Source organism: Condylura cristata, unplaced genomic scaffold, assembly GCF_000260355.1.
Source record: "Condylura cristata isolate star-nosed mole 26May11 unplaced genomic scaffold, ConCri1.0 scaffold00007, whole genome shotgun sequence".
Lineage (NCBI taxonomy): Eukaryota > Metazoa > Chordata > Mammalia > Eulipotyphla > Talpidae > Condylura > Condylura cristata.
In genome coordinates, this window is record NW_004567108.1 from 55,490,881 (window position 1) to 55,516,028 (window position 25,148).

General features: G+C 42.6%; 1 protein-coding gene across 1 annotated transcript in view; it reads left to right on the forward strand.

The window, feature by feature from the left end:
- MROH2B (maestro heat-like repeat family member 2B) overlaps positions 1 to 23,006 on the forward strand; it is a 53,855-nt gene extending 30,849 nt beyond the window's left edge. Inside the window, exons 22-41 of the mRNA XM_012721777.1 lie at positions 178 to 297; positions 1,399 to 1,478; positions 2,114 to 2,249; positions 2,349 to 2,444; positions 2,681 to 2,770; positions 3,097 to 3,217; positions 7,141 to 7,238; positions 9,743 to 9,895; positions 12,112 to 12,269; positions 12,744 to 12,870; positions 13,420 to 13,607; positions 15,104 to 15,244; positions 15,631 to 15,745; positions 16,322 to 16,468; positions 16,723 to 16,905; positions 20,075 to 20,230; positions 20,563 to 20,697; positions 21,109 to 21,211; positions 22,119 to 22,184; positions 22,900 to 23,006. Coding sequence (XP_012577231.1) covers positions 178 to 297; positions 1,399 to 1,478; positions 2,114 to 2,249; positions 2,349 to 2,444; positions 2,681 to 2,770; positions 3,097 to 3,217; positions 7,141 to 7,238; positions 9,743 to 9,895; positions 12,112 to 12,269; positions 12,744 to 12,870; positions 13,420 to 13,607; positions 15,104 to 15,244; positions 15,631 to 15,745; positions 16,322 to 16,468; positions 16,723 to 16,905; positions 20,075 to 20,230; positions 20,563 to 20,697; positions 21,109 to 21,211; positions 22,119 to 22,184; positions 22,900 to 23,006 — 2,520 coding nt within the window. The remainder of the gene's footprint in view (positions 1 to 177; positions 298 to 1,398; positions 1,479 to 2,113; positions 2,250 to 2,348; positions 2,445 to 2,680; positions 2,771 to 3,096; positions 3,218 to 7,140; positions 7,239 to 9,742; positions 9,896 to 12,111; positions 12,270 to 12,743; positions 12,871 to 13,419; positions 13,608 to 15,103; positions 15,245 to 15,630; positions 15,746 to 16,321; positions 16,469 to 16,722; positions 16,906 to 20,074; positions 20,231 to 20,562; positions 20,698 to 21,108; positions 21,212 to 22,118; positions 22,185 to 22,899) is intronic.
- The last annotated feature ends 2,142 nt before the right edge of the window (positions 23,007 to 25,148 follow it).

The following is a 25,148-nucleotide window of genomic DNA, read 5'->3' on the forward strand; positions in this document are numbered from 1 at the left end:
AATTGATCTTTGTTGCTCAATTTCCCTGCAACTTAGAACCCAGATTGATTTCAAGATAGCAAAAGGAACAAAGGTTCTTTCTCCAGTCTGGCTCTATATTTCAACCCTAAGCAACATTTATAGGACCAAGGTCAATGCCTAAGATCTTGGCTAGTATTGTGAATCATTTTGCTTTAGGACATGGATCTGCAAATGAGTTTCACAAGAAGCATTACTGAAATTGGCATTGCTGTGCAAGACTTTGAAGATTGGGGGTTTAAATTTTCTCACAAGGAGGTGCTGCTTGGTTACATGCTGGTGAGTGTGCAGAGAGGACATAGACAAGACTTATTTTTTGCTAGTATTTGTTTTGGGTTATTTATATCCCACAGATGAGCAAAACCATCCAAAATTGATGTGCTAAGAGAGTACATCCAAATAAGTATCATAAAAATTTTATTTCAGTTATAGATTATGTATATATGTATGTGTGTGTATACATATACATATATATACATATATATGTATATATATAGCATTATTGCATGTGTCTACTTACTGGGTAGAATTGTAAAGTGCATTTTGACTTATTTCATTTAATATATTTATTTTAGGCTCCCTCCATTTTGTCCCAGAGATTCTTTTTGTAATAGCTGAGTATCATTCTGTTGAGCTCTATTCCACAATTTCTTTATCTAGCTGTCTGTTGTTGGGCACTTAGGTTGGTTCCAGGACTCAGCAGTTGTGGATAGTGCTTCTATAAACAAAAGTACATAATCTTTTAAAATTAGCATCATCATATTCTTTGGGTAAATCCATAGCAGTAATATTGCTGGATTACATGGGATTTCCAAAGGTGAGGATGTGGAGAAAAAGGAATGCTCACCCCCTATTGGTGGGGGTGCAATTTGGTGCAGCCTTAGTGGAAAATGGTATAGAAATCGGATCTCAAAAGATGGGGTTTGCAGACAAGGAAATATGGCAGAGGCTATTTCAGGCAGAAAAGATAACAGTTACAAAGCATGAAAAACTAGGCAAAAATGCCAAAACTTTCATTGTGGATATAGTAAGGATTGATGGGAAGGACAGAAGAATGCCAAGGGATAAATAATGGGTTGTACTGGGGGTGAGTTGGGAGTACATGGAAAAGAGCTCTTATGCCATGAATTTACAGATAATTGGTCTTTGTCCAGTGTCTCATGAGTAGGCAGCATTGTTCTCACCCTCCACAGTTAAGAAGGCCATAGCTGAGAGTATAGAACTGTTTTTCATTTTAAGTGGGTAAAATTCAACAATCCCAAGCAATAGATCTCTGCTGTACTTCTGACCGAGGCACCTAACAGCCCAAAGAGGTTGCAGCTGTCCCTAGAGAACCCCCTGGTTCTTTTTGGAACATTTCACCTCCTTTTTGTGTTACAGGATTTCATCAGGGATGAGCCCCTGGATTCCTTAGCTAGCCCTATTCGGTGGAAAGCCCTCATTGCCATCCGATACCTCAGGTAGGGAATTTTTTGTTGTTCTCATTGAAAATGACTGTCTTTCCCTAGCTCCCCCTTTTGATTTAGTGACATATTGATCAATGCAGACCACTGTGACAGCAGCTTCCCCAGAATGAACATAGCTCAGCAGTAGGTTACTTCAAATAGCAACTTTTTGCTTTCCAGAGATACAAAACTCTGAAGTTATTCACTTGTTATATTCATAAGAACCTTTAGTATGTGAGACACTACAAACCAACATGTGAAGGTGAAAACACTCATTGTTCCTTAGAATCTCTCTGTCATGTCTCTTTCTCTCCTTCCCACTCTCTCTCATACACACACACACACACACACACACACACACACACAAATGGGTTAATCTGTGAAAACAGATCATGTAAAAATCATTAAATAATGCTAAGCAAGTGATAACTTTTTATTACTTGAATAAGATTGACACTGAGATATATTGACTTTGCTTACCAGTATGTCTGACTCTGGGTCCACACATGCTCGCAGGTCCTGTCGCCGCTTCTCTCAGCATCCCCAACATGTCAGAAAATGTATCTGATGCTTGGATGTGATTGTCAGCCCCTGAGAATGCGACCAAGCTGTGTTTGGAGTCACTATAATACTCATCCTTCTCATTTCAGCAAACTGAAGCCTCAGCTCTCACTAAATGATCATCTTAATATTCTTGAAGAGAATATTCGAAGGCTACTGCCCCTTCCACCTCTGGAAAAACTCAAAAATGAAGGCCAGACAGACAAGGATAAGGAGCACATTCATGTATGTGAGGGTGAGACCAGAGTAGAATGAGGGGCTGAGGGGCACTCTGGACTCACCCCTCAGCCTGCTGTTCACACTCACACTCACATCTCATTTCAGTTTCTCTATGAGAGATCCATGGATGCCCTCGGGAAGCTGCTGAGGTCCATGATGTGGGACAATGTAAAAGGAGAAGATTGTCAAGAAATGTTTAATGTGAGTAGGGCACTTCACACACTGACTCCCCTGCTCCCTGATCCTTAGCCTGCTGTTGCCCTCGAGACTCTACCTCATTGTCTCAAGGACACAGCCCACCTGACCAAGCTAAGCCAACTCTTTGTGGGAAGTGACTTCTCTGCTGCAGAACAGGCAGAGTGAGTGTGCGAATGAGAGCACGAGATGAGTGAATGAGAAGAATACCAAGGAAAAGACATTTATTCTCTGACCAACAGCTTCTCCGAATGTGGCTTGTTTCACAAAAAGATTGGGAAAGGGAAAGAGCCTTCCAGATCACCGCAAAAGTGCTGACAGATGACATTGAGGTCAGTAATGCCCTGGAATGACCAGGCTTCATTGCTTGCTAATGACAGGCATCTCTCTCAGGTGTGTGGAATCAAAAACCCCTGGGCTTCCACTCCCAGAATGAAGTGCTTTCCGGAGAACCTCCTGAGAGCTCTCTCCTAACTAGCACCTCCAGCACACTAGACTAAAGTTGCTGGGTTGCTTTGCATGCTTGTTTACCTTTCCACTGTCTTTAAGGGGAAAGTTCAAGGATATTTCATCCTAAGGAACTGCAGTGGGGAGAGAATGGATTTAACATCCAGTGTTAGGGATATCTTCAAACCATCCCATCACCGTTGTTCCACAGGCACCAGAGAACTTCCAAATTGGCTCACTCCTTGGTCTCCTGGTGCCTCACTCCTGTGACACACTGCCCACCATCCGTCAGGCAGCCGTAAGCTCCGTCTTTGGTCTGTTCTATATAAAAGGTAAGGGAAAAAATGAGAAACCTACAAATGAAGAGATGGTATCTATTTTCTTTTGTTTTCGGTTTTTCTGTTTGTGCATCTGTGTCCCTCTTTTCCTCCTCCCTCTGCTCGTCTTCTCCCTCCTCCTCTTCTTTTCTCCCTGTCTGTCTCTCTAGCCCCCCAGCCCCTCAGTTTAGCCATTTTTTTACGTTTATTTATGTATACAAAGCTAGGTTACAGGCCAGAGGTGCAAGGGCAGTGAGAGGATTCAGCAGAGACAGAGTGGGGAGCAGAACAGGCAGACTGATGGACAAAGTACGCTGCTTAGGGGAGCAGTGGGCGGGTCAGGAAAGTAGGTTTGAAAGTCCCTTGGGATCTGGAAAAATAATTTCTTAAGAATATGTGCTTCTCAAGTGAATCAACGAATAGCAGCAGAAATAACTTTTAGACTGTAAAAATATAGTATAGTAACACAGGACAAGGGTAGGGTAAAACAGTGTTAGTTGACAGTGGGAAGGTTTCTAGAACTTTATTGCTGGGTGAGAGGAAGCTTGTACACACAGAGAGGTGAAGATGGACCCCCAAAACTTACATAATATTGTAAATCGACAAAAAAAATTAATTAAAAAAGAAATATGCTTTTAACCAAGCTAGAAAAACAACTGAATTTATTTAGAACAAAGGGTTTATTTCAGCCAGAGAAAAAATGTGTTAAAAAGGGACCTCACAGGGCTCTCCCTGGTGGCGCAGCGGGTTAAAACACAGAACTAAGAAGCTAAAGCCACTTCAGCGTGAGTTTGATCCCTGCCTGCCCTGGAGGAGATCCACATGGTGTGGCAGACCTCTCCTGACCCGCCCACTCTCCCCTCAGCAGTGTACTTCCTCAATCTGCCTGTTCTGCTCCTCACTCTGTCTCTGGTGAATCCTTTCACTGTCCCTGCACCCCTGGCCTGTGCATAAATAAATAAATCTTAAAAAAAAAAAAAAAAAAGGAACCTCACAGGAAGAAAGGAATTTGAATTCTATTACTATTCCATTCTTTTTTGGTCTACTTTATTTCCCTGAAGCAGGCAAAATTCAATACTCTTTGTTAACAAGAAATCCTACACTTCACTATTCACCTCAACATTTTTCTTTTTAAACCGGAAATATAAGACTGTGATTATTAAATACCTACTAGATACAACTTAACTACTGATACTAAATTAAATGCTTGTTAATATCCATGTATGTTGCTCAGGCTTCTTTTTCTAATGTTATTGAGATATAATTGGCATGTAACAGTATTAGTTCCAGGAGTATAGCACAATGGTTCAACATTTTTATACATTGTGAAGTGATCACTACAATAAACCTAATTAACTCATTAGCTTATTACCATTACTGGCACTGAGTAAAATTACAATTGTAGAAATTACAATTCTTTTCTCATGATGAGAACTTTTAAGACCTGCTCTGTTAGTCACAAATGTACAACATTATTAACTATAGTCATGCTGTACCTTACAAACCATTACATACATTTTTTTTTAAAGATTTATTTGTACATACAGAACTGGGGTACAGGCCAGAGGCTCAGGGGCGGTGAGAGGCTTCACCAGAGACAGAGTGGGGAGCAGAACACGCAGATCGACAAAGTACACTGCTGAGGGGAGCAGCGGGCAGGTCTGGAGAGGTCTGCCACGCCATGTGGTCACCTGCCACCATGTGGTCACCTCAGGGGCAGGTGGCGGGATCGAATTCATGCGGAAGTGGCTTCAGCTTCTCAGTGCAGCGCATTAACCCCCTGCGCCACCAGGGAGGGCCCCATTACATACATTTTATAGCTGAAACTGGATATTTTTTGATTACCTTTACCCACTTTGCCTACCACCTAACCTTAGCCTCTGGCAAACCTCAATATGTTCTCTTGATCTGTGAGGTTGGGATTTTTAAAATTTGTCTTCTAGATTCTACCTTTAAATGAAATCATATGGTATCTGTCTTTCTCTAACTGACTGATTCCACTTAGTATCATCTCCTAGAAGTTTATCAGTGTTGTCACAAACAGCAAGATTTCATTTCTCTTTTATGACTGAGTAATATTGCATTTTATATAATAACTACTTTTTCTTTATGTATTCCTCCATTTGGGGACACTTAGTTATTTCGTGTCTTACTTATTTTAAATAATGTTGCAATGAACAGGGGGATGCTTCCATCTTCTTGAGTTAGTTTTTGAATTCTTCAGATAAATACTCAGAAGTGGGTTTGATGGACCCTAGGAGATGGCCATTTAAAATACTTGAGAAAGCTCCACACCGTTTTCCATAGTGGCTGCACCAATTTGTATTCCCCCTACCCGCTGTGGTTTAGATTAGTAATGCTGAGCACACTTTTGTGTCTGTTGTGAAGCAAGTGAGTTATTGGGAAATGGTGGTAGGAAGGAGGGGACCCGCCATACCAGATTTGTATGATCAGCTCGTAACATGCAGGTTACCCAGGCAGGCGGCTCACAGAGGACTCGAGGGTGAGTGTGTTTTTGTGTGTGTGTGCATTTTGAAACTGTTTGCATGGCTCAGTTCAACTGGTGTGCTTTCTTTTGCACTCATATACAGAATTCAGACTATGCTGAGAGTGTTCCCTAGCTCACCAATGTCACTGGAACAAATCTGCATTTTCAGCAAGCCTGCTCTGATGCCATTTGCATATCTTCTCTGGAAAATTGTTTATTCACATCCTATATCCATTTTTTATTGAATTCTTTATTTTACTGTTGAGCAAGACTGCTTTATATATTATGGGTATTAGCCCTTTATGTGTTCTGCAACTATTTCCTCCATTTGGTAAGCTGCTTCTCGGTCATTTTTGAAGGATTTGACATTAAGAAATTGGTAGTTACTTGGGCCACGGTAAGTAATGAAGCTGCATTTTAAAACCAGTTCTGACTCCAAAGTGTTCCTTTTGGCTAGGTAGTGTGTTCCATTGGGTTAGACTTCCATAAAATGATTCAGGTGTTAATGGAATATTACTCAGCAACCAAAAAAGAGAAACACATGTCTTTTGCAGCAACTTGGATGGAGCTGGAAAAGATCATGCTTAGTGAGATAAGCCAGAAAGAGAAAGAAAAATACCGGATGGTTTCACTCATAGCAGGAGTATAATGGACCAGGCGAGAAAATAACAAAAATAATGAACAACCATATACCAGAGACATTTTGTGGGGGTAGAGTGGGGAATGGGATCAAAAATGGGGGGGAAAAGGAAGGGAAATGCACGGGACTATGGTGGAGGTACACGGATGATTTGGTGATGGGAAACCCGCGGGGATTACAATCGAGATGGAAAAAAAAATGTGCAAAATGATGTAAAAATAAACTTTTGTAATAAAAAAAAATGATTCAGGTGTTAATGGCCACAATGATGATACATCTAAAGAACACCCAAAATCATTACCATTTAGCTTTGCATTTGTAAATTAATACCAACATCACTTAGGCTGTTGTTAAAGTAAACTCTATTATACTTGTCACTTTTCCTTTTCCACAGTTTTTCTCACTGCAAAATGGAACTCCAGTGGAGGCAGCAGTAAAGCAGAGTAGCCCAAGATGGAGCATTAGTCTCAGACAAACCACAGTTCAAATTACAACTCTCCTGCTTTCACTCATTGCATGAACATGGCCAAATGACTTCACATCTTTCTGCCTGTTTTCTCATTTGCAAACTAGAGACAAAAACTAGGAAGTTCACCTCAACAATATTTTGAGTAACAAGTGAGATCATTGCAGGAATAATATCTGACATGTACAAACTACTCAATACATATTTGCTGAGTCCTCACCATCTCATTAGACAGCCTTGTAATAAAGGGCTCCAACAGCTGGTTGAGTATCTCATCAAAATAGAGTCAGCCCAATCTTGCTTGGTCTTTTAACTTTTATATGTGTCTCCTTTATTGATTTTAGGCATTCAACTGGAAATGGAAAGGCTGCAGCATTTGCAGGAAGGGCTAGAATGCAATGATGGTCAGGTCCATATCAAGATTTCTGCTAAAATAGCAAAGGTAAGAGAACTGGAGGACTGCTGGGGATTGTAGAGATGATACTAATTGATTTCTCTTTTTTGCTAAAGATTTATTTATTTATGCATGCAGGCCAGTGGTGCAGGGGGTGAGAGGATTCATCAGAGACAGAGTGGGGAGGAGATTGACAAGGTACACTGCTGAGGGGAGCAGCAGGCGGGTCAGGAGAGGTCTGCTTCACCATGTGGGTCACCACCCCGGCTGGGGATCAAACTCATGCTGCAGTGGCTGCAGTAGCTTCATGGTGCTGTGCTTTAACCCGTTGCGCCATCAGGAAGGGCCCGATTCTTGTTGACTTCTAAGTGAGTGTGCTCACACCACCGTGAAGAAAGACAGCAACATAGCCATGCAAGTCAGCTGAAAGAACTTTGTCTTTCACTATTGCTTGGGTTCATGTTGCCATTCCGCACTTGCTACTGATCATTCATAATCTGGGAAACCTTGTGACCAAAGTGACCCTCTCCAGAGTGAAGGTCACAGTGGAGTGCAGTAGAAGGAACAAATGTACTGGGATCACTTAGACCCCTCTGTGTGCTGCTTCATGCTCAATCTCATCTTCAAAATCAAATGCATATAACCCACTGCCCAGAGCTGTGAGAATGGTTTGATCAGTTCATTCACTTATTTAGTCATTTATTTATTTACCTAACATGCCCTGCTTGTGCTCCTATGTATGCCAGACTTAACTAGACTCCAAGAATAGAAAAAGAGAAAAGATCTGGCCTCAGTGAGTTTGCATCCCAGCAGAGTCAGCAACTAATGTACATCAGGTAGCAAACACTGAGAAAAGAATGGCAAGTAAGGGACCAGAGAAGGCTACTGTGTGAGAAAGAACCATGGAGACATCTAGAAAGAAGCATTCTGGGCAGAGAACAAATAACGAGGGCAAAGATCTTAGGAAGAGAAAAAGGAGAGTAATGAGATCCAAGCAGTAGTTCAAGGCTAATTCAGGGATCTTCTAGCCCTTGTTCAGGACCTTGGATTTTTCTCCAGTTGAAATCACAAGTAGGAGGTTTTCAGCAGAAGAGTTAGGACCATTACACAGAACAAGAACAATCCTGGGAAACGGCCACATTCCTAAAGCAAACATTGTAGATTTATATATGAATTACGCTAATTTTCCACAGCTGGCAATAAATAGTTCAACAAAATCAGTGCATTATAGCTACATATTTATAAAGACAATGAGCTACCTTAAGAACAGAGAGTCTTTTCTAAATTTACAAGTACATTTCGGGGTTAGTGGTGGCTCCCTGAGGATCATGCTCACGTCAGATTTACACTTCTGACTTCTTGGATGGGACAAGCATTTAGACTGACAAGAGGGGAATTCCTGAAATTGGTTTGGAGGAAACGATAAGAATCCAAATGTGAGATGAGCTGACTTAGACTAAGGTTGCAGTAGGAAAGACAACAAGAAAATAATCAGAATATGGGAGAGAAATGGAGGATAGGGAGGGAATGTTATCATATCCACAAACTCACCATCATGATTGTCTTGCTTATTTTAAACCCAGATGATTCTCCTGAAATTCATTCAGACTGACAGCTTCATACCCCTGTTGCCTTTTCACTAACACATGGAACATGTACAAACATACTGAGTGACAGACATAGTTATACACACACACAATCAACTGAACATTCTGAAAAGTGCTTGCACTTAGAGTCCAAAATTGCATAGGTTTTATTTTACTGACCTTTCACTAACTACCAAGTCCTGGAGACTTGGAAGAGTGCAGGCAAGATCATCAGAATTCATGCTCTGTGTGGATATGGAGGTGCCTGGGATGAAGCGTGGCACTTAGTACATGCTGTTACATTTTCCTGAGTTTTCAAGTCTTGAGTATTCATTGGCAGATGAAAGACATATTCCTGTGACATATGAAACATATATGAACGTGCTTTATTTGCTACATATAAGTTGCTTTATCAACATCATGCATTATCTCCTTCTTTTGGGACATACTTAATCTTAAGTTTGGGGATGACATTGCCTGAACAGATTTAGGATTCAATAAAAATGAAAATACAGGACCCTCTCTGTCTTTAGCACAACGGTTAAAACATAGCACCATGAAGCTATTGCAGCCACTGCAGCACGAGTTTGATCCCCAGCCAGGGAGAAGACCTACATGGTGCAGCAGACCTCTTCTGACTCACCCACTGCTCCCCTCAGCAATGTATTTCAGTCAATGCACCTGTTCTGCTCTCCACTCTCTGAGATTTATCTCCGGTGAATCCTCTCACCACCATTGCACTTCTGGCCTGTTCCCCAGTTCTTGTATGCATAAGTAAAGAAAACTTTATAAAAAATGAAAAGGCAAAACTTTGCAGTTTCAGGCAAAGTTTATAGAGTTAAAATGTCACTTGTATGCCCTATGGTACTATGATTCCAGTTATGTGCTATTTGGAATTGCTATTGTAGGTATCCAGGTATGAAGTGGGGTGGTTGCTGACATGAACCTTTCTGGGTGCCTTTCCAGATTATCAGCAAGTTCATCCCAAGTGAAGAGATCCTCGTGTTCCTAGAAGAAACACTGGATGGCCTGGAGAGCCTCAGCCCCACATGTGCAAGGGCCTGCGGTGTGTGGTTGATGGCTGCCCTGAGGGAGCACGGTGCCACTTTGGAAGAGCAGGTGAGTCTACAGCCAGTTTGGCAGTGAATGGAACCTCAGTGCTTGCGAAATACCAGGTCATTTGCTGATTCTCAACTTGTCCTCTGGTGGGCCACAGGCAAGAGCATGTGCAGCCTCAAAAAGACCCAGAGACTAAAGCTGTAGTTTCACAGCAGGTTCATGTTGATGTCCATCTCAAGCTGCTCCAACGGCCTCTCTAGTAAGTGTTCATAAAGCTTTTCTAGTGCATTCCTCTCTGGTCAGAGAAAGCATCTTAGAACCGAGAGCAGTGGGACCGTGGAAAAGCAGCATATTGTGACATTTGTGGGGGCAGCAGCAGTTGCTCACCCCGCTGTCATTCTTGGGCACACACAACTTAAGGTGTATTTGCTATTAAGGCTAGAAAAGAAAAAGTGAGCAGGATTTCAAGTCAGGAAAGTGAGTGATGCTCCAGCCTCTCTTGATGTCAGAAACAGAACAAAAGCAGCTCAAGGAGTACTAAGGAGGAAAAGATTCATTCACTCAGTTAAGGTAACTGAAGGGGCTAGAAGAAAGAAGTTCTGATCCCAGAGCCAAGAATCAGTCACCTGAAATTAAGGAATTCTCCACAGCATGATGTGAAAAAAAAATAACTATAAATAACGTGTATGCTAACTACGTTCCAATCAGTTTTATCAAAAACATTTATTGAGCTTGTACAGTGTGACAGGCACTGGACTAAGCAAATAAGAATAGAATCAAAGGTTACTAAATTTGGAATGTCCATTATTTTTGTATTTAGCATGGAGGTAGTTCACATACGGGAAAACACTTTCAAAAGGAATTTTAACATCATTGAAATGGGACTCTGTGGTAAATCATGTTTGCAGAATATTTATGATTAAACTATAACTCAGAAAAATACTAAATTTAATCTAAACTGTCCATCTAAAACAAGGAAAATACTAGAAGCATAAAATACTCTGTGCCAAAGAGAAGCCCTTCTCCATGTCAGAAATACAAATGTGTATCCATCCCTACTGCCACAGCTTAACATCCAAATTCAGAAAGATCACCTTCAAAGGTGGTCTCATTCTATCTTCTCCAACAAGTTATCTCCTTTTATCACCCTCCTCTCTCTGTACTCCATATCAGACCTATCTTACTCCAGAAACCTTTTCCATAATTGTTTGTACTCATACTCATGTGTTCTTTTTAATTGGGGGTTTTATTTTTTACAGCAGTTTTATGTCCTGGCAAAACTGAGTAGTTCCCGTATATCTCCTGTTCCTGCTCCTGCTCATTCTCCCCAACCTTCCCCACGCCAGTGACAAATTTATTGTTATATAGTCTCCCAAAATGCATAATTTACTTTAGGTTCACTCCTGGCTTTGAACATTCCATGTATTTTGCCATGCATCCCCATTATAGTGACTGATGGGGAAGTTCCACTGCTCTAAAAAATCTTTGTGTTCCACCAATTCTCAGGCTTTTTGATTTTACATCTTTACTTGTGTCTATTTTTTTTCCTTTTTAAAATTTTATATCTATATTTTTTACATCTTTCTTCATTTTGTACATTTTCCATCTGAGTTATAATCCCTGTGGATTTCCCACCACCATTTCATCCATGTGCTATCAACAAAGCCCAGTGTGCTCTTCCCAAATGCCCAAAAATAAATGACTGGATCAAGAAGATGTGGTACATATTCACACTGGAATATTACTCAGCAATCAAAAAGGTAGACTCATGCCATTTGCTGCACCATGGATGGAGCTGGAAGGGATCATGCTTAGTGAAATAAGCCAGAAAAAGAAAAACACCTGTGTTCTTTCTAAGAAACTTGTCTTTCCCTGCCATTTGCACCTTGCCTTTTGTATATTTTTCAAGAACCAGACCAAAGGACCTCCATTTTTCTGCTTTCTCCTATCAGTCTAGTGTATCTCTTTCATACCATTCGCCATATACTGATATGTGCACAGGCTCTTGGGTATTAGACCATGTGTTCCTTTTGAAGCAAAGGCTTATTTATCTTTAGCAAGTTCCCCCACAGTGCCTACCACAACACCCAGAAAATTGCAGTTTTTCACAAAATATTTGCTAATCAGAATGAGCCTCCCAATAGGGCATGCATAGAATAGACTCTTGGTTTTTTAGTATTAATTACAATTCATTACCCACAATCTGTTGACCACACAAAACCATTCTTGAGAGAGAAAATGGTGACTGATATCTGATCTGACTTTTTCCTTTGTAGCTGTTGGATATCTTGAGCATAATTTACCATCACATGCCAGTGCTCAGACAAAGAGAGGAAAGTTTTCAATTTGTGCTGGAAGCCATCTCCCAGTTAGCAAACTTTCACATGGATGCTGTTGTTGCCAACCTCTTACAGAAGCCTCTGCCCTTTGACAGGTAGAGTCTGACCGAACTGGTCCTTTCTCCCAAAAGTCTTTATGCAAAAATTTGTGGTCTGAAAGAGAACAATGGTTGAAAACATGACAACTTGTTAATAATTTTAAAATCAGTATTTCATCACAAGTAATGCTTACCTAAGTGTTTTTCACATATATAATGATCATAATTTTTTTTAATACACCATAGGAGGGAAGAAGAAGTAAATTTGAAAAGGTAGCATTTCTCTTGTTTCTGGTTGCCCAGAATACACCTACATGAAAAAATCACTGTTTTAATGGACATTATCAAAACTCAGTAACTCAAAATGCTGGACAGCTAAATAATACATCCTCGTTACTCCCAGACATGTCAGTGTGCCCAACCTGTGCTTGAAATTCTGACTAGCTGTAATACGGTGTTTAAGCGAGTCAGAATAAAAAGGTCGTGTTCTGAGGAGTTGAGCCTTATCAGCTTCCTGTCCTGTCACCCTAGGGACATAAAGACATTGTGGAGGGCTCTGGCTGAGAACCCAGCCTCCAGGGAAAAGCTCTTGCGAGCCTTGGTAGACAATCTGGACGACCAGTTAGAAGACGACCTAGCCGGGATCGATGCAATAGCAGTGAGTTGGGCTAGCCATGGTGTGCGTGGATCCCTCTACGATGGTCCCGCCAGGACCTGGTGATGCAGCACTAAATCCACCTGTATCCTCTCATACCTCTCATATCCTCTCATATCCTCTCATACCTTAATTTGTAAATCAGTGCCATTTTATAGTGGACAAATACAGCAGCATTTCTGTCTGTGACTGATCACTTTTGGAAGCAAATTTCTCATCATCCCAAAGGAAATCAGGGTATCTGTATTTCCAAATTAGTCTCCAAGATCTCCAAAGTAGCCTCTTTTACTTAAAGATCCACCCTTCACTTCTTTTTGCCTGACTAGTCCCACCCAGCATGGAGTCATCCAGTGTGGCAGTCCTGAGGGAGGAGATAGTCTGAGTTAAGATTTTTCCAGACACAAAGAAAAACCCTGTTCGGTGTGTTTTTACCCTGCGCATGATCAAGTCAGAATCCCATCCTTTAGGGAGAACACAAACTTGAAGGTCAGCCCAGGGAGAAATGTCTGGAGAAAACGAGTCTGTCTGATGCCGAGGTCCTTCTTCCCTCAGGTGTCCTGTGCCATACATGAAGTGGTGTCCACAGGCACCCCTGTCATACACTTATACCCAGAGCTCTTCACTCTTCTCCTGAAGCTGGTGAGCTGCACTCTGGGCCAGAAGATGCCCACTTCTTCCTTGAATCGCCGCCGGCGGGTGATGCAGCAGGGAGAAAGGCAGCAGCTGGCAGATCCCTGCAGGTGGGTGGTCAGGCCGGGAGGGTTGCAGAGCTGCCCAGGGGAGGTGCTGTGGGAGTCAAGGGGTGTTCCCGCCTGTGTACCACAGCTCCCCATGAAGAAATAGGTTCTGCAACCCCAAAAGGGTCACATAGCAAACAAGCAGCTATGTCTTTTCACCTAGAGGGCCTGCTCTGTTTCCTTTGTTTCCTTTCATTGAGATATTTTACAAGGAAATCTGGAATTTTCTCATAAAGCCACCAGGGCAAAAGGAAAACAAAAGTAAATATCATATTTCATCCAATCTAAGACTGCACTGATTGCAATATTGTTTTATGGACCGTTGAGAAAGAAAAAGAAGAGTTCTGATTAAGCCATGAATCAATGTTTTCTTATACATTCAAGTTTTTATTTTGCTTTTATCCAAACAAATCTTGCTTTTATCCAAAGAAATCTAAAAGTGGAGTAAAATGATGATTGTGGGTCAATTTTTATTCTATATCATGTGGCTCTGTTTCTCTGTCCCTTGGCATAACATTTCATTCCAGTGCCATATCAACCTTTTCAGAGACATTTGTATTTAGTTATATTTCAAATTCATACTTGGAATAATTTTTGATGTAGAGATGATGTTTTTATTTTTTTTAAGATTTATTTATTTATGCATACAGAATTAGGGTGCAGGCAAGAGGAGCAGGGGTGGTGAGAGGATTCACCAGAGACAGAGTGGGGAGCAGAACTGGCAGATCAATGAAATACACTGCTGAGGAGAGCAGCAGGCAAGACAGGAGAGGTTTGCTGCGCCATGTGGTCACCTCCAGGCCCGGGATGGAATGTGCACTGAAGGGGCTGTGGCTAACTTGCAGTGCTATGCTCTAACCCATTACACCACCAGGGAGGGCCCCATATTAAAAAAAAAAAAAATTATTGCTACTGAAGTACCATTGTTCTACTTCCTTGCCAGTGTTTTGACACTGTGAGAATTCCCCCATCAGATGGAATCACCATAGATTCCCCAACACTGAAGCACGCAGAGCTTCCAACCATGGACCATTGCAGTTAGGCTCAATAGACATAGTTTTGCTGAGACATGTAAGTTTACTGAAATGACAGCACAGTGAAGAGCCAGGCCTAAATCTATGCATGCTCGTGGCTGGACAGCAGAAGCTGCAGCACGACCCCTGTAACACACTGTTTACTGCAGATGCATCCTGACCCCATAGTGCTCTTTTAGAATCAGTAAAATGTGGTATTTTGCCCTTCCCATTCTGAGTGTCCTTTTCTCAGAAGAGTTTGTAAAGATTTTGTGGCATTATTTACTGTCCAATTGTCTTGATGTCCTCTTTGGCCTTAGAACTAAAGTGTGAAATGACACTGCCTGTTTCTTCCTTGCACAATTTCCCTTAGCCCAGGAGTGAGGAGGCATAATGGGGAACAGGAAGAGTGAACTTGGAGCTTCACGCCCCCCACATCCCACATGGGGTTCACCTACCTCTCTGATGCTCTGATGTCTCCTTCAGGCTCTCCACGGTAACTTTGAAGTGCGTGCAAACCCAAGCCATGAAAGAAGGCCTTGCCAAGGAATCTGATGAGGGGGACAACTTATGGACACTGCTCTGCAGTCCCAGTACCCACCACATAGGAGTCTGTGCCCTGGCCAGGTAAGGTGCAGATAGCCTAGAACTGGATATGAAAGAGAAAACTAAAAGTGGAGCAGAAATTCAACTTAGGCAACTTCATTGAGAGAAACTACCTCACCAGGCACTTACAGTCAAGATGAAAGAAGGAATAAAGAACCAAGGGGATTTGGAAAAGATGGCAGAATCAGCCCCCAAACTCAACGCCCCCTCAAAAACTAGTAATACAACAAAGAGTGGGGCAAGTGACATTAAATGGGGCACGTGGATAGAATCTTCTACAGTGTATGCCTTGGTGTTCTTTCATGACACAGTTCTTTTTAGGTGATTTCTTTTCCTGATAGAGAGTAAAATTTCTTGCATTGTCTAGAAAGGGGTCTCTGCTACACCTGGAGCCTTGCATTTTCTAGGAGCATGGCAGTATGGCAACACAAGGTCATCCTGGACGTTATTGAACTGCTACTCTCATCTCTCACCTCCTCCTCGGAGAACTACCGGATCACCGGCACAGCTTTCTTCTCAGAGGCAAGCGCAAGCAGTCATCAGAACAGGCTTGCTGGGTCCCTCTGGGGTCTGTTCCTCAGGACCAGTAGTTCAGCAGTAGCTGGAACCAGGAAACCAGGACCTCCTCAGAGATCTTTAGACATACCCCAGTAGGGAGGAGAGAGAAAGAATCCTCCATCTACTTCTTCCTGCCTTCTGGTCTTTAGAAATTAGCCTCCCCGAACAGAAAGGAACAGAGAATAAACCTGAGAAGAACCAAACCAAAAGGAACCAATAAGTATATCACTGGTCCCCTTTTGCCCTGGGATAAAGGCTATCCCAGACACCCAGAAAAGAAACACTGTCTGCTGTCTGTTTTCATGTCCCACTTCCGTTTTAGGTTAGATAAACAACTTCTTAACTAAGTATTCAGGGAGCCATCACCACATTAACCTTGTCCAGTGGGCTGCTTACATCTCGAGCCTGTTTCTGTGAGACTCGATGATTCACCCAACGTTTTACTCCTCTGTTCCTCATTCATTCTAGTTAGAACATCTCTGACACTCTGCTGTAGGGATGCCCCTCCCTTCACTAAGGGGAGGACTGTATCATTTTCAGCTGGTAAGAGAGCCGATCCTTTGGAAGCAAGAGTATCTACAAGATATTCTCATCCTCATGGATCAGAGTGCCTGGGACACCAATGCCACTTTAAGGCAAATGGCCATCCGAGGCCTTGGTAATATGACTTCTGGAGCCCCCAACAAGGTAAAAGGGGGGTTTTTGGTGGGGGTAGGGGAGGAATCACTTATTTAAGTAGAATTTGAGTAACTATTTCCTAAGCCATACTCATGGTTACAAAGAAATTAAGTAGAAATCCAAATAAGTTGTTGAATGGTGACTCTTGGGTTGAAGTCCATAATACCCTCTCAGACTTCCAGCCCCCTTTGTTGGGGTCTCCTCCCCTATCCCAGATATATGTAGCACAAATTTTGAGATTAAGAGTCCTTATTTCAAAATAGGTAAAGAAGCATAAGCAGATAATATTAGAGTCTATCATCAGAGGCCTGTATCACCTGGCCCGCACAGAAGTTGTCTGTGAAAGCCTGAAGGCTCTGAAGAAGATCCTGGAGCTGCTTACAGACCGAGACGTGAGCTTCTATTTCAAAGAAATAGTGCTGCAGACAAGAACCTTCTTTGAAGATGTAAGTGAGACTGTTCAGGAATCTCCCCTCCATGGAAGGAATGAATGAACAGACAATGTCAGTCAGTGTCCACTGGTCTGTGCTGGGGGGCTTACCAACACAGAGGTCACCAGTACAATTCCTGTCAAGGCTGTTGACTTCCTGAGTCTCTTTGCCAGAAGGTACTGTCTGGACTGAGAATTATGACTGGTCTCAGCAGAGAAATACCCCAAACAATGGGAAATAGAATCTATAGATAACTCCCCAGCTTTCCCATGCCTCAGAGAGCTTGAACTCCAATGGCCCATACAGGTAGCATATTCATACTGGTCCCTGACACCACTTTCCTCTCTTTCCTAACTCATTACCATACCCCCATCATGCTTCTTGAGCTCACACCCCCAAATAAATAACTTATGCCTAAAGGCCCTCCCTGGCAGTGCAGCAGGGTAAAGTGCAGCACTATGAATTTATCTGAAGCCACTGAAGCATGAGTTTGATTCCTGATCGATCTGGGAGGTGACCCACATGGCATGGCAGACTTCTCCTGACCTGCCCGCTCTTCCCTGCAGCAATGTATTTCAGTACATTTGCCTGTTCTGCTCCCCACTCTGTCTCTGGTGAATGCTCTCATTCCCTACACCTCTGGCCTGTACCCCAGCTCTTGTATGCATAAATAAATAAATCTGAATAAATAAATACATAAAATAACATATGCCTAAATCCTCATCTCAAAGTTTGCATTAGCAACAACACAAAATATGACAATTCTCAAAACAGTATAGGGGCCCACATGGAGACACTGTCTCCTCCAACACTGTCAAAACTTAAATGTTTGCCTGAGTCATTTCATCCAGGAGTTAGTATAAACTATAGCTCAAGGGCTAAGTCCACTCCACAGCCTCTTACTACAAGTGTTTTTTGACCCAAACACAGCCACGGTCACTGGTCACATGTTGTCTTTGACAGCTTTACATATTCCTCAGCACAATTGACCGGTTTTTACAGAAACCACATGACCCTCAAAGTCTAAATAATTTACTATCTGTTCTTTCATAGAACAAGTTAGTCAACCCTGGATCTAGTCCACTGTCATATTTTCAAAAAAGATTGGTCAGGCATCCCAGCTAGCGGGGGTCATTTTCCTTTATCCCCTCTGGAAAACTAGACTTTATCATTTATTCTTGGTATGTTTACTCTTAACCTATTTCACCTCTAATTAAATCTATTTTTTGTGTGACCTCGACCCGTTTCTCCATGTTGTGCTATCGGAGATAGGAAACTGCTAGCCGCCTCCTCTAGTGCATCCTTCCTAAACGTGAGGCTTTATTACATTGCGCATTTACCTCCCAGTCTTCCTTTCCTTCATTATTCATCATAAACTCATTTATATTGTTAGCAACAAGAAACCTACTTTATTTTTTATTGCAGTAACATTCATTTACTTTGCTGGTTGTGAATTAATAGTATCAGGTCTCACTGTCAGGTGCTGTTACCAACCACATCCACCCACCAAGACCCCCACAGTTCACCTAATCCATGAGTGTCTGACTCCCCATCTTGCTCTCAGCCCTCTGCCTCCCATAAACTTAATTTTTCAGCTCTTTAAATATTTTACAATCCAGAAACTGTGTTGCTCTCTAAATGAGGCTTGAGAAGTATTGAATAGAATCTGAAGAAAAATGACCTCTCAAGTCCAATCTTTTTCTACTTATTCACTTCAGTTTTTTCTTTTAATCCTGCCCTAATTCTTCCTAACTCTTTGGTGATTTATTAACCATACAGACATCTAGATTTCAGTCTGCAATAGGACCTCACAGTCAGTAATTCTCCAGGTTTGCATTTTTCAGTTTTCCAGCCTCCACCTGGCCTCTGACAGCAGCTTTCTGCTTTTATCTAATGCTTTCCCCCAATTTATCAATATTACTTTTGGTTTTCACCTTGTCCTCAGAAATGCTTAATATGCGCCATTCAGTTTAGTATCTTCTACAAACTAATAAATATATTCTTTCTTTTCATTTCACAGCTAATTGATGACAATCTTTTATCTGGCTAATGTTGCCCATACAAAACCCCACAAACCTGGTTTCCTGGGTGTAATTGTTGATCCAGTGATGATAATGTTTCTATTTCTTTCCCATTACAGGAGTGCACAGCTCATTTGCACACTTAGCTTTACAACTTTTCCCTAACCAGCCATCTTTAGCAAGTCTGGAGATCTTTGTTAACTTCCTTTTTCATGGGATTTCATTTATGTGCCCACTTCTTATGAACTTTATTTTGACATCAAAGTTAAATTCCCCATCTCCCCTCCCCCCTCACACTTTTAGAAATGATTTCTATTGACCCTGATCATTAATAATTAACAAACAGAATAACAATGATTACTAATAACTAGTAGCAGACTATTACTTAGTAGTAATGGTCTAAATAATAGTCTGCTCTCCAGACTGATGTTTTCCTTTATCTTTCTGCCTTCATATGTGTATTTTGAACTATTTTCCTAGACTTGAAAAAAAAAGCCATAATATTCATCAGAGTTTGTTAGAATTATAAACTGAGTCAGCAAATATCTTAGGTCATAAAAGGCCAACTTTCTCCACCACCTTAAACTTTGACCTTTCAAACCACCACCTGCCTTCCTGAACAACACACTTAGCTCCACAGCTTCACATGTGCGGAGAGATTGATCAGCCTCTCCGAGACCCAAGCCCCAAACTTCTTAGCTGCTTATAATCCCTTTAGAAAGACCTTTCCATCTTGGGAATGTGTCCTTGGCCTTGGCCAATGTAGAATAGAGGTACACAATGCTAGGTTTATGATATCATTGGGCTAATTTGTATAAAACCCCAAACAAGCAGGAATCCTCCAGGCCTTCTGCTCTTGCTTGTCATTCCTGTGGTCATATTTTCTGGTCCTGTCAGCTGCTCAAGGGCAGAAATCAAGTGTCTGACTTGAAGGAAGCACTTGAGCTGCAGACCCGTGGTTATTTAACCTTGTGTAGCATGGGTGAAGAGCTGCTGGGAAGGAGAGGAGTGTTCTTGGAACTTGTTGGGGCTGTGAAAAGAATGCACTGGCGCTTGGGCTCCAGTCTCTCTTGCTGAAGGGGAGCAGGGAAAGAGAGGTTAGGGGGTGCTAGCAGGGAGCAGCAGGGAATGGTCTCACCCACGAAACACATCTGTTGCCACAGGAGCAGGATGATGTAAGACTGACTGCCATCCTCTTATTTGAGAATCTGGCATCCCTAACAGGAAGAAGGTGGAAAATTTTCTTTGCTGAAGAAATTAAAAAGAGCATGATTTCATTCCTTCTCCACCTCTGGGACCCCAATCCCAAGATTAGCGCTGTAAGTGGCCCAGCCCAGAGCCCACACCTCTTCCTTTCCCAGTGGTGTCAGCACCAGTAAGCCTGGTCTAGCTGGTCAAAAGCCAGACCTGAAGTCACCACAGCCCACCTCCAGAGCTCTGCTCTCCAGCCTGGCTTCTTTGCTGCTATCTCTCCACGCTGGCATCTCCATCCTTAAAACTGGGAAGGTGCCAGCCTGGGCTACAAAGCCCTTCACCTCCTTGACTTTGACTTCTCTTTTTCAATACTTATCAGTGTTCCTTCCTTTCGGGAAGGGGACTCCAGCGTGATGGACTGGGACACAGAAAACTGCTTTTGTGTTTGTACTTTTAGGCATGCCGGGATGTCCTGGTCATCAGCATTCCTTTCCTGGGCCTCCAAGAAGTCAGTGGAGTATTAGATCATCTCCTTGATGGTCAGGATCTGCCAAGGGCCAGGGACTTCTACAGGCAATTCTGCATAAAACTGGTAAGTACACAGTAAATGATACCTCCAGAAATAGGCACGGCAGAAGTTGGGGCAAAGCCCGGATGGGCAGACGCTGCAGTGAGGAATCCTGGTCAGATCTGAACTGGCTTGGAATGGAGGTGATGATTTTTGGCCTCCTGCCACAGTACTCTCTCTGCTCCTTACCCCGGTCCTGACCGTGGTCAGGTCTCTCAGATCCCTGACACACACCTGTTGATTAGTGCTCTGAGACTCATTCCCTTCCAGATTCAATTTAAATGGAGCTAGTCATCCAATGTTTTCTGACAGAATAGTGAATGACTGTGGGAGCAGTCGCTGGACTTCAGATGTCTCTCCTTGGGAGCCTGTGGGGTGCTGACCTTCACAAAGGTCACTTCCCAGTGCCTTCAGTGAAATGTACATCTCCATTAGGCGAAGAAAAACCAGGAAATCCTGTGGATTCTCCACACCCACTCCTTCACCTTCTTCAACAGCAGCTGGGAGATGATCAGGAGCGCTGCCATCAAACTTACAGGTGAGGCACGTCCTGTTCCCAGGCTGGTGTTGGACAGTTTTCCACCTATAGTTTGCTCTGACTGGAAGCTGCCACAGTCTGTTCAAGCTCTACAGCTAAAGAAAAGGCCAGAAAGATTTCGTTTAATGTCACGCAACACCTCCCCTCAAAGGAACCTGATCTCTTTGTGAATGAAGATTTATACTGATTCTGCCTTCCAGGCACTCACTGTCCTCCCAGCACACAGCCAGGGGCCCTCCACATTCCCTCATCATTCCTTCTCTTCCCCAAGTCTTTTCCTCAAGCCTGCTGCTGTATCTCTTATGTTTTCCTCCCACTTACCCCTAACTTCGCCCATAGTGACCATTCTAAGGGCTGGTCGAGCTGAGAGCTTTTCTAGCAATGAGATGCAAAGGAAAGCGGGTATGTGGCCTGCTGGCCTTGGCTCTGCTGTGTGATTCTGGATAATTCACTTACCTTCTCTGCTTGGCCCCTTTGTCTGATCTATGGGATAAAAGTGAAAAAAAGTAAATCTCTGAGAATAGAATCCGCAATCCCAAGTATTAATGTGCACACTCACTAAGCCACACTTAAGACTGAGTCAAATCCAGTCTAAGATTCCCTTCCAGACCATGCACGTGATCCCCCCAACTACTTTGTAAAAATTTCAAAGAACCCAGTCTTACACAGTTAGACACCCTAACAACATCGGGCTCCCCCTGAGAGGACACTGTATGAGCTTCCCAGATACATGGGTGTGATGGACACTGAGGGCATCGTGGTGGGGGTGGGGGGGCATGAGGGTTGCTGGGGGAGTCATAGATTCAGCTGCTTTGTTAGACCAATCATTGACATTCTGTTCTGGGCTGATGTTCATGGCCACATACCCTGTAATGAAATCAGTATCCTTGTCTCCTGTTGACTCTAGATGCCATTATTGTCAATTTGACCAGTCAGTACTTGACACTGTTAGACAGAGAACAACTGACCACACGTGAGTACCAAGCCCAGTGTCTTCCCGGTGTGTTATTAATTCTTTTTTTTTTTCAAAGATTTATTTATTTATGCATACAATGCATACAGAACTGTGGTGCAGGGGTGGTGAAAGGATTCACCAGAGACAGAGTGGGGAGCAAAACAGGCAGATTGAAATACACTGAAATACACTGCTGCAGGGAACAGCGGGCAGATCAGGAGAGGTCTGCAGCACCATGTGTGTCTCCTCTGGGGCTGAGGATCAATCTCATGCTGAAGTGGCTTTAGCTTCTTGGTGCTGTGCTTTAACCCACTGCGCCACCAGGGAGGGCCCATTATTAATTCTTAGAGAAAGAAAACCTAACACAGCTGCAAGTCCATGGGGACCCAGGCATTGGAAATCCTGTGTCCCGTTATTGTCTTTGAAGCTTCCTAGCCACGGGGATTCCTACAGGAGATAATGCCACCGTCTGCTGCCTTTGCTGCAGACTTGCCCAGCAGACTGTGATTTTCTGGGTGTCTTAACCTACTGAATGCAAACTCAGGTGCCTTTTCTTCCTTTATTTCAATGTTAAGGTGGATTCTCAATGTGTGGCTCCAAATCTTACCTTTTAGGGTACAATGTGAGCCTGGGGACCTGAGCCCTACAGAGGGCGGCCCCTCAATTGGGAGACTCACTGTGCTTGGACTCTGCTGTCCTTCTTCACTCACCTTTGCTATTCTGTGCATTTCAGGGCTTCAAGCGCTTCGTCAGGACTCCTGTGTCAGCGTCCAGAGAGCAGCAGAAGCTGCCTTACAGACCCTCCTGAGAAGGTGTAAAGAGATAAGGATCCCTCCTTAAGCTAGGAGGAATTAAACTGCTAGGCTTTTTCTATAACTGCCTCCTGTCTTCCTCCTCAGCATCCTAGCTTCTAGCAAAGAGACTTTCTCATCCTTGATGGAAACTAGGTAGAATGACCACCTAAAACACATTGGCTGAAACTTTATCTGTCTAGACCATAATCTTAGAAGGATTCACTCTGGCAAGGATTTCCAAGACTCCTTTTATTACTTCCCAGTTCCACCACTTATTAACCAGGTGACTTGGGAAAACACTTAACTTCTTCGTACTTCACATCTGCAAAATGAGGAGAATAATTATCTAATTCAAGGTGCTATTGTCAGGATTACATGGGTAATAAGTAAAGCATTTAAAGCCTGGCACAGAATCACTGTGAAGCAAATGTTAACTACATAATATAAATATTAATAATGTTAAGAAATGTATCATTAGAATCACAACAAAGATTAACATACACTTAGTAATGTGTGCACCACATCAGTGCTAAGTCTGCCCTGCATGCAGCCAAGTCTCTGTGCTGCAGGTAAAGCAGCCTCTCCATCCTGTCAGGGAACCCTAGTTCAGGGGGTTGCTCCTGAGCACGCTGCTCCTTGCCACTGCAGGAGCTCATCAAAGCCTTCTTCACCCTCCTCATGGAATAAGCTACCTTCGGCTGAGTGACAGGAGAAATTTCTCTCTGCTCCCCCAACAATTATTTCTATGAATCCCTCCCAACGGCTACTGTTCACTCTCAGAGGATCACGCCATCCTCCTGGGTGCTTTTCTTCCCAGACAGACTTCTCCACCTCTAGTGGTTCAGCTCTACCAGTCACACATGGGCACATTATCCAAGTGAGAAAACTTTTCAGGGTCTCAGGGAAATCGAGATATGCAGGAAAAGCATGTTCAAGTACTCTTGAAGAAATTACAGGCTCCTTCTAGTTTCATTCTGGTTACTTGCCTATTATTCGCACATATAATCATTTTTCAACTTGTGTTTACTTCATGATGGCGAGTGAGTGATATTCATAAACTACTTATTCAGTTAACCCTGTTCTAAAGGATGCTGAAGCACATTATTTTGCAGTTCAGTCCCCTGCCCTTTCACCCAACAAGGAGAGCCAGCTTTCTGCTGGTAAATCAGGGACGTTTAGCTTGGCTGACCCTGCTAAGAAAGCAATTTTACCAGAAAAAGAGGAGAACAAAGATCAAGGGTGGGAACAGGAAAAGGCTTCCAGAAAAAGAAGTCAGGGGAATTGCCTTATGGGAATTGTCACTGTGCAACCATGGTTTAAAAGGATAAGACACAAGAACAGACACTGCTTTTGGAATCCCTCAAAATAGTCCTAATTGATAGCTATGATTTTTAATAGTACTTTATTATGACTGGACTTGGCTCCCAATCCTATTACCCTTCAGATGACCCAAGTATGAAACTCTAGAATACTCAATCAGACCCAGTAATAGGATCTTTGATCTAAGTCCCTGACAGAGTCATTTTCTAATAAGTAATACATAGCTGGTGTTAGACAATACCATTTGTTGGAATTTCTCCTTTTAACTCATTCATTATAGGTATCCCTAGAACTTAGACAGCAGAAAACATGACAGAGTCAAGAGCAACATGAGAAACAGTGAAATCCATTGCCAAATGTATGTGTGTGTGTGTGTGTGTGTGTGTGTGTGTGTGTGTGTGTGAAAAATCCACAAGTCATGACTTGAAAAGTAGCATTTGCTCCTTACCTCTACTTTACCAAACTTTATTCAGCAAGACATCTATGCTTATTCCTGGGGAAAAACTTCCTTTTTTGTTCTTGAATTGTTTATTATTTTTGAATTATTTTCCCTCCTCTACTATGCTCCACTTTCTACACATATTCTCAGCGGTAAGTCCTGAGGAGCATAGTGACTAAAGTGTTAAGACCTTCTTAACAGCACAGTGGTCAAAATGAGACTCTATTTTGGATATAGAGAACTGCTTATTATAAACAGATGAACCCGGACTCATAAATTTTTTCAGAAAGTGGAGGGAGGTCAAAATCAGCTCAATTCTAATCCCAATGGAATCAGGAAAATCATTAAATACCCTACATCCAACACACAGAGTCTCTGTGCAGGGTTGAGATTGTGAGAATGTACCAGGCATGTGGGTGGGATTAACAG